The sequence below is a fragment of the Nannospalax galili genome, unplaced genomic scaffold, assembly GCF_000622305.1.
Source record: "Nannospalax galili isolate Female #2095 unplaced genomic scaffold, S.galili_v1.0 scaffold469, whole genome shotgun sequence".
NCBI classification, from domain to species: domain Eukaryota; kingdom Metazoa; phylum Chordata; class Mammalia; order Rodentia; family Spalacidae; genus Nannospalax; species Nannospalax galili.
Genome location: NW_008359443.1, coordinates 147,056 through 156,789, shown reverse-complemented (window position 1 = coordinate 156,789; position 9,734 = coordinate 147,056). Strand labels below are relative to the sequence as shown.

At 45.0% G+C, this 9,734-nt stretch overlaps 1 protein-coding gene across 5 annotated transcripts in view; it reads right to left on the bottom strand.

Annotated features, from left to right (window-relative positions):
* The window catches only part of Deup1 (deuterosome assembly protein 1), a 72,963-nt gene that overhangs the window by 1,664 nt on the left and 61,565 nt on the right, over window positions 1-9,734 (bottom strand). For all 5 annotated transcript variants that reach the window (XM_029558680.1, XM_029558679.1, XM_029558681.1 and 2 more), the window contains 2 exons: window positions 8,943-9,139; window positions 1,688-1,802 (listed from right to left, as the gene is read on the bottom strand). In XM_029558680.1, coding sequence (XP_029414540.1) covers window positions 1,688-1,802; window positions 8,943-9,139 — 312 coding nt within the window. The remainder of the gene's footprint in view (window positions 1-1,687; window positions 1,803-8,942; window positions 9,140-9,734) is intronic.

Here is a 9,734-nt window from a genome sequence, read left to right as displayed (position 1 = left end):
CTCTCTCTCTCTCTCTCTCTCTCTCTCTTCTGCGACAGGGTTTCATGTAGCCCAGACCTGCCTGGAACTCGAAGACGACCCACAGCCTCGGGTCCCGTCTTCACCTCCCTAATGCTGGGATCCCAGATGTGCACAAAGACCCCTGGCTGACTCCCTTCACACTTCTTTTAAAGATTTTTTTTAACTGATTCTTTGAGAGTTTTATACGATTAATTGCTTTACAGAATGTTGGAGGAGGCAAGCATTTTCACACAGGTGAACCTGGTTATAGGTTCCATTCATCAGCATGGGCCTATCGAAACCAGACCAGGGACTGCGGTGGATGACAGCAGAGTCCTGCAGGCGTGTCCAGGTGTTAGTCCCAGCGGTAGTTTCTACACTGGGTGCAGCCTCTTCATCAGTGAGCACACAGTGCCTGCTGCTGATGTGGCAAACACACTCTTTCTACAAACCCAGGGCAAAGGAGCGGCAGAAGCAGTCGGGGTCACATGGATTGGGCACTGTAGATATGGGCTTACCTCAACCTGTGCTACACTCCAAAGGAGCCTGGCCCATCTGGACATGCCAGAGACCAGTGCACTAACAGCAGGATCAGGTCAGCGAGGCCTGGTGAAACAGGGCCTAGAAAAGGTGCACACGCTCCAGAGGATGAGGAAAACCCCACACTAGACCCAGGGGCCTTGACACATTTTCAGGTGGTGTGGGGCAGGTCAGGACATCCAGGTAGAGCACAAGCAAATGCACCTTGAGATAGTCTGCTCTTGTATGGATCAGTCTGACCCAGTATTGGGTGGCACAGAAGCCTGGCAGGCCCAGAACAAGGTAGTCCACAGTGCATACGGTAGGTCAGAAATCCTGCCACTGGTGTCAGATGAGTAGTGAATCTTGTTCTAAAAGAACTTCTAGCACACAAAAGGCTTGTGCATCTTACAGGCCTCAGTGCCCCATAAAGAAAACCTGCATGTCACTTCTGCCGTGCCACCGAGCCCAGGTAGGTGGCAGGACCACCTGTCTCCTCCTCTGTCCTTGGTCACCCCAGAGGACACCGTGTTATGTATGGACTCGGTGGCAGGCTGGGTGTCTCACCTAACCATTGTTGCTGAGTGTTGGTTGGGTCAGCTGAACCCCTGAGACATGCCACCCGTCACATGCACCGAGCAGTCTGTTGATGGCAGCTTGACCCCACTTGGTCTCTTACACCTTGAAGTGGGCAATGCTTTCTCCCCCTCAGAAGAGATCTGCATCCTGTGGGTTGGCCCTTCCTTCCTTAGTGGAAGTTACAGATGCTCCATTGTGATGACTCATCACCTAACCATGTATGGTTTCTACATGTTTCTGTATGTATCAATGAAAATGATGCTTTTGACTCGGTACAAAAGACCACTGGTAGCTCCTTAAAGTCCTGGACTGAGTCCCAAATATTTTGCATTTTTAAATCTAGCCAGGTATGGTGGGTCATGCCTGTGATTCCAGCACTTGGGAGCCTGAGGCAGGAGGACAGGCCGAACTACCTGATGAAATGTTTCATGTCTCTTCCTTACGGAGATGGGTGTAGCCAGATGACCGGCGGCCCATTCTGGAGTCCTACTCAAGAATTGACATTTTAAAGCACTTCATATTTTGGTGAATTGGTATCAGCGTCTGGGAGCCCTTCCTTGGGGGGACAGTGCGGCTTCCGGCCACTCACCAGAGGGAAGACTTCCTCATCACTAAGCAGGACACTTGCCATTCCTTTGGTTTGAAATGGCAAAGGTGGGAAGGGAGGTGACGGGCTCTGGTCAGGTTCACAGTCTTGGCTAAGCCTACGAGAGAAGAAACGGTGTGTATTAGTGCTGCGGGGCATTTTTATTTCCTTGGTGTCCAACTAGGGGAAACACAGTAAAATGTATGGCCTTCTCTGGGTATTTCTTTGAAAACAGTTTTTCTGACTAACATCTGCTTCACTTCAGAAGACTTAGAATGATGAACCATGAAGCAGAAAACACAGTAATTGTTAGAACAGGCGCCGTCTGGTCGCCTCGAGGTTTCCCCTTCTGTGATGTTTCTGCATCTCTTGGCCATTTAAATAACTGAAGAAAATTTAACAGAAATCTTAAAACAGTGATCATCACTGCCATGGACAGTTTTAAGGAGATATTTTAAAAAATTCTCTATGGTGGGGCTGGAGAGATGACTCAGCGGTTAAGAACACTGGTTGTTCTTGCAGAAGACCTGGGTTCAAATCCTAGCACCCACATGGCAGCTAACAACTGTCCGTAACTCCAGTCCCAGGGGATCCAACAGCCTCTTCTGACGTCTGCGGGCATTGCATGACACGGGTGCACTTACACTTACCTACATGCAGGCAATACACACATACACATAAAAAAAAAATTCTCTATGGTACTTCATGGGCCTTTTAAAACAATAATTCTTTGAGAGTTTCATACAATGCATTTTGATCATATCCTCCCCAACTTCTCCCAGATCCACCCTCACCTTCCAATGCACCTGGCTTTGTGTTCTTCCCACTTTCCCATCGAGCTCAGTTTGTGGCTTTCCTGATGATTATTTACCCAATCGTTACTTTTTTATTTTATTATTATTATTGTGAGACTGGGGATTGAATCCAGAGACTTGCCCATGCTAGGCAAGTACCCTCCCACTAAACCAGTCCTATTTAAATTTTTTATTTTGAGACAAGATTTTCTGTCTGTCCTTGAACTTGAGGTCCTTATACCTCAGCCCCGTCCACCAAATCCCAGAGTGATGTGATCACAGGCGTGTGTCATCAGACCCACTCCAATCCTTCAATTTTAAAAAGAAATTTTATTTACTATTTTTATTTTATGCATATGCATGTATTGCCTGAATGTAGGTAAGTGCACCCGTGTCCTGCAATGCCCATGGAGGACAGAAGAGGCTGTCGGATCCCCTGGAACTGGAGTTATGGACAGTTGTTAGCTGCCCGGGTTCTGGGATTCAAACCTGGGTCTTCCGCAACAACAGCCAGTGTTCTTAACTGCTGAGCCATCTCTCCAGCTCCCGCCCCCCCCAATCCTTCACTTTTAAAACGAGAATTAGTTGTTAGGAGCTGGGGACTCGAGTACAAGTTTTCCGAAGATGAGCTCCACAATAAGGACGGAAGGCGCCTGGAATTTGTTGTTTGTGCTGAAATAGTGGGTAGAAAAGAGTGAAGAAAATCCCCGGCGACACAAGTGAGTAACGAGGCAAAACAACCCACCTAAGGCCACACAGAAGACGGTCCTGACAGCGAGGGACTAAACCATGCCTCATGGAGGTGGAGTTTAAATCAAGCAAAGACCGGAAGAACATAAAAACCCCTTCAAATGAAAGTTACTGATCCTTACTAGTAAGTCAGATTCCCCACACGTTCTAACCATTTTCAAAGCTGCCATGTTTTAATTTGACACAGTTTCAAAAACCCACACTATGTTTCTCTCCTCCCACCCAGAGCCTGGTCTGCACAGACTTGCTTTTCCTGTGAACATCTTCAAATCTATGCATACTAGTGGCAATAATAGTTGCGTGAGGTGGCTGTAGATCAGCACAGAAAAACAGAGACAACTTATTTCCCATTTTTTACTTATCTTGAAATAAATCTTTTCCCTCATTCTCCCAAACCATAATTACCATGGAAACAGAACAGCTGGTTTTATGATGTGAATGTAGGTGAAGCATCTCGAGGTTCAAACAGAGTGGTAACAATCGTGCAATGCACCCGTACACCACCGTTAGCTGAGCCTACTATCTACACTTCAGAGTGGAAAAAACCAGACAATTACAGAGGTGATCTGAGAAGTGTATATCTATACCTGTAACTCACTTACACAGAAGTTTCAAGCAAAGTATTATTTGTTCTAAATTACCTAAATAATTATTCCAATTACCCATTTTGCTGTGGATTCAGAGGCAGCTTTATGGTGTTAATTACTAAAATTTATATAGGAACATTCTTTTTATATTATAAGATCAATAAAATATTGATATAGAAAGGAAGGGCCACATTATGAAGTAAAGTGCTTTGACTTTAAATCATCTTAATATCTGACAAGCCTTCTAGAATATTGCTATTCAAATACTTCATAAAACTACCTTGCATAAAATGCTATATAGTTCAATTTAAAAGCCATCTTAAAAATTATTTCAGAAGGCTTTTAAGACCCTTCACAAGTTGGTCTGTTCAATGAGCTTTTCCATGGGCCCTACTCCCAGCCAACGGCAGGCCCAGCTGCTTGGCTGGAGGCAGAACTGTCCAGCGGTATGAGGTCCTGTCTGTGGTCCTGTCTGACTGGGGGCCTGTGCTCCTGCTCCAGGCATCTTTACCTGGACTGTGGGATGATGTCCTTGGCTGGGAATGAAAACGTACTGGTTATGGCTGAGCTCCCAGCCTGCCTTCACACGCTCCACAGATCTGCCCTCTGTGACCTGCAATGTCTCCTGGTCTGGAACCTTTGGTCTCCTGTGCTCTGTTCCTCGTTGGTCAACACCACAGAACAGAATTTACTTGGCTTATTTTTGGTTTCTAGATGACAGTTTATCCCTTAACAAGGGACCTGGTGAGTGGTAACGACAAATCTGCTGATTTCGTGGCTTTTTACTATTAGAAACTTTGAATTTATTAGCTGCACATGAAGTTACTTTTAATGCTTTTTAACTGAACTTTTGTGATTTTCATACACTATAATTTGATGGTATTTAAATATCCTCCCCTAACTCCACCTTCCCTTATTACTTCCTCTCCAATTTAATGTTATATATATGCCTATAGTTTAAATTGTGTCCTAAAATGTTCTGCAGTGTGGGTCCATCCACCAGAGCCTGACCAACCTACCAAGAGTCCCATGCTTGACAGAGACTGTCTCTGCCCTCTGAACCACCATCTGTTGTCAGAGTTTCCTTGGGGGTGTTGGGGTTTCCTACCCACTTCCCCGTGTCTATGCTGGGATTCTGTCTGGTTTGAGCTGGCATGGGACTTGTGCGTGCTGTCAGCATTGCTGTGAGCTCATATGAGTAACTGACTAGCTGTCTGGAAAACTCTGCTTCCTTGGGGTCGTCCACCACCTCTGGCTCTTACAGTCTTTCTGCCCCTCTTCCACAATTATCCCTGAGCCTTGGGAGGCAGAAGTTTGATACATGTGTCCCATTCAGGGATAAGCACTGTGCAGCCTCTTGTTCTCTGTGCATTGGCTAGTTGTGGGTTTCTGGGCTAAATCACCATCTGTTGCATAAGGAAACTTCTCTGGTGAGAGTTGAGAGATGCATTAATCTATGGGTATAGCAATAAGTCATCAGGAGTCAGTTTAATATGATAGCTATTTAGTAGAAAACTAGTGTTAGGTTCTCCCTATGCTCTGTGACCTGTCTAGCCTCAGCTTCCTAGACCTGATGTGAATGTCAGGTCTAGGCTTCGTCCTATGAAGCAGACCTTAAATCCAAGGAGAATGTGGTTGTTAGTCCCAGAATATTCACGCCATTATTGCACCGGTGGGCATAACTTGCCAGGCCAGTTGTTATTTCAGTTGATTCCTCCTTGTTTGTCCTGTAGCTCATGTATGAAGCGTCTTCAGTAACAGGGTCTTACCATCCAGTTCAGGTGGGTAACCAAGAGCAGAGGCACTGGCCAGTATTGCTTGAGGGTCTATGGGACCCCCTGGTCACCCACCAGCTTCTAGAGAGAGGAGCCCATTCCTGGCATTGAAGTTTTTTTTTTTTTATTCATTGGCCTATGATGTCTAGAAGGGGCAATGTCCCCTGTTATAGGGTAACTCCTTTTAACCTCTTTATAATGCATATGTATATACTTTAAGAAACTTCGTGAAGTACCTTAATGATCAATGCTTCCCATTACCAGACTCTTTCCAGTGCACAACAGAACTTTTAAGCTGTGGCTTCACTTTTAAGTGTGTATCTTATAGAAAGACAAACTATTCATTACAAAATTGATTTGTCATCAAAATTACTTATATATTAATAGTTCTGGGCACCACGACTCCAAATCAGCTTGTAAAGTATTCTGAAACTTCAAAACCCTGTCTTTTAAGACCAATACTCAAGAATATCTTAACCAAATTCCATTATGGCTCAATAAACTTTTTTTAAAGATGTAGAATACTGATATACTGGATTACCTGAAAATGTTTCTGATTTTAAGTGAGTGAACATTAAAATATCACTTCAAACAGGGGTAGACAACAAAAGTTAAGAATGAATAGCAGATTATTTGAATGATGTGCTATTCAAATCTTCAGTTAAAAGCAAGAATTTCCTTAGAATTTTTTTTTGAGACAGGGTCTTACCATGTAGCTCTGACTGGCCTAGAATTTGCTATGTAGACCAGGCTGGCCTCAAACTCACAGAGATCCGCCTGCCTCTGCCTCCCAAGTGCTGGGATGAAAGGCTATTCTCAGCCTGTGGATCTTGAATGTTTGTGGAGAATATTTGCTTAGATTTTATCCTTTATGAGCATTTACTAGGACCTCATTGTGTCAGGAACTGATATGTAAAATGACTGGGATATTTGCTGATTAACTTATGACTAGCAAGTGTATCCCCCATTATATGTATGCATACACATATATACACATACATATACATACATACACATATATACATACACATATGCACACATTACACGTATACACACACGCACACACGTGCACTACTTTGGCTGCCTTACTAGAAGGGAACAACTTCGTCCTGTCGCTGGCGTCAGTAGACAGCCACTGGCTTTCTGTTCACAGTGCCCCCAAAGCTCCACAACTCTTCCCCACAGTGGGTTTTTACATGGCAATAATTTACTCAGAACATTTGAAATGCTGTTTCTTTTATAAACCAGGTAACTAGAAAACACAAAAATCAGATGCAGTATTAACACAAACTTAAATGAAACTTTCAACGATGGAGCTGCAGCACACAGCTCTGTTGTGGAGCCGCCCCGGCTGCTTATTGGGAGTTGCTCCCGCCGAGCCTTTTACCCCCTATGCTGCTGCCTCTGTGCCCTGCTGCCCTGTTGTTAGGCATGTTTAACACCTTCTGGACCATTCAACAAAGGGAAGGGAGGGGTCTTGCAACAAGAAAAAGATTTAAAATTAAACTGCGGAGCAGCTGTCCTGTTTGATAGCGGCACTGGTACCTCCCCAAAGGCTGTCACCGTTTCTCCATGAGCAAGTACCAGCTTGGGGACGTGCTCAGTGACAGCAACTGGCCCGATGAGCATCTTTAGGGTCATGCTCTGCTCAGTGCAGAAGTGAGAATAGAGAAACGCTTTGTAAAGTTCTCATTCTGTATTAGAAAATAGATTCTTGCGTCCAAATCACGGTTGGCCAGATCTCTTGGGACAGATTTTCTGTTACCCTGGGGAGTCGACATGAGCACAGCCACCAGACAACTGGCTTCAGCTGCAGCAGGGGCCTCTTCATCCTCTCACAATGCCTTACACTGCAGCCCACCTCAGCCCTCAATAGCACCCCCACAGCACCCACCACAGCACCCCTACAGCACCCCTCTCGCAGCACCCAGCCTATAGCACCTTCCCACCAAGCCCCCTCCACGGCACCCCCAGGGCACCCCCACCACACACCCCACCCTTCTTTCCTTCTCTGCCTTGATCGCCTGGGGAGGGTTTGTCACCGCTTTGGAATGAATGACCGCTGCTTCAAGTAGGTTTGAATTAGATCCGTCCTTCTTCCAGTTCCCAGAGGACTGAGGTGGTGAAGGGAGACAGGTGCTCTAGAGCCACAAGAACGTTGCACACACATTGCTTGGTCTGACCCATGGACTCTGGGTGTACGCCACTGAACTAGGTGTGTTTAGTTACCATGATGAGCCAGCCCGGCATCACCTCTCTCCAAAACTCAGATTCAGCCATTAGTGTAGCCACCAAAATATGCATTTTAGTCACTGTGAACTCTGAGAAGTCTCGTGTTATGAACACAATGCTGTTACTGATAACAGGTACGAAACTGCACACTCTCCAGATTTCCTCCTCAGTAGCACCCTGTGGATGGGAAACCCGGAGCCGAGCTGGCTAAGCAGGATTCCCAAGGCTGTAGATGGTCACCTGGCCACATGAAATCACTGTTAGGTTTTCCACGCTGAGTACCGCAGCCTTCTGAATAGAAGCTGTGCTGAGGTTCGGTCTGGACCTCTTAATCACATGCAAGGCTGATAGCTTTGGTATCAAGTTAGTCTGGTGAACACTGCATCCCACAGCCCTTCTTAGAGAACCACAGCATTAAGGCCTTCACGGTCCTGACAAATCCTGGGGGCAGGAAATGATTTTTGAGAATTTTCTAAGTCTGGTGAAATAGTGACCAGCGTCCAGAGACAGTTCTGACTTCAGTCTTTTCCATGTGAATTAGCATAGTTTATGATCGATATAGCGACTTAGAATTTGAACTCAGACATTTTCAAGATCAAGGGAATGAAATGGACTGTAGGCATTGATCTCCCACACACTTCACTCTTTTACACATCCATGCCGTCCTTCCTAGGACATGAACAGCTGTTGGTTACCATGGCAGAAGTGTCAACATCAAGCGCATGTGTGAAGGACAGAGTCAGGGACGGCTAGACCTTTTCTATTCTGCTTTAACACTATACCTAACATGCCAGATTCCAGTTGTCTCTGTTCCTGTGACACCGAAGAGTCAGATTGCTTCTCTGCATGTTCTACAGCATGCCAGCAGGAACATTTTGAAGTGCCTGGCTACAGTCCCCCGTGACCCTCCACCAGCTCACTGTGGTATCTTGGAAGGCAGCTGTGCTCACCGCCACACCACCAACACAGCACGGCTGCTGTGCCTTGGAAGCCTTTGCCAACACCTGCCCCTTACAAAAGACTGACTGTCCTCCGAACAACACAAACCTCAAACAACTGAAGAGGAGCATATGGACTCAGCAGTGTTCTTAGACCTCCCTCCCATGGTGGACCGGCATACCTGTCTTCACTGGTTTCCACTTTCGCCGGGCTCTGGCAGGCGTAGCTTCCTGCTTCCTCACAGCTTTCCTGGGTAGGCTGTGCTGGTTTTCCATTGACATGAAGCTTTGCGAGGCAGCTTCGGAGTCGTTCATTCTCACTTTCCGGTTTGTTAATAGACGCATACCTTAAACGCTCCCTGTTGGTGAACTCCATGCTCTAGGGGTAAAACAAGTCACGACTGAGTTAGATGGAACTTAGAGTGTACTGGCTGCGTCTGGACTCACGTTGGACGGACCCTTTCGTTTGCGCTCATACGGTGCTGACCGTGGGTTTACTCTCCACCTTATCAATTTGTTTAGACAAATTTGAAGATGTTTGTGTTTATAGGGTGTACCTCCTAGTGTTGATTGATAAAGGAAATAACATTTCAATTTTAAAAAGAATAGCTTGATAGAAAATATGGAATGACACTAAGAACAAAATAAATATTCCATACTGTTTCTACTTGGTGAAGTGTTGGTATTTGTACCTATGTCTTTCTAGCCTTTTTCCTATCAATAGAAAATAAACTGTAATCAATAAAAGTATTAATATAATTGTATACAGACTACTTAACAAAATTATAACCAATATACATGTATCTTAAGAAATACAATGTAGCCTATATAAAATATAACATGGGTACTTAAAAAGTATAATTACAAAATTGTAATGCACAAATTTTGTGAATTCTTTGTTCCCTTTGAACACTGTATGTATACTTAAAAAAGATTCCTAATGACTGCATTGAAGAGGTCTAAAATTTTATTTT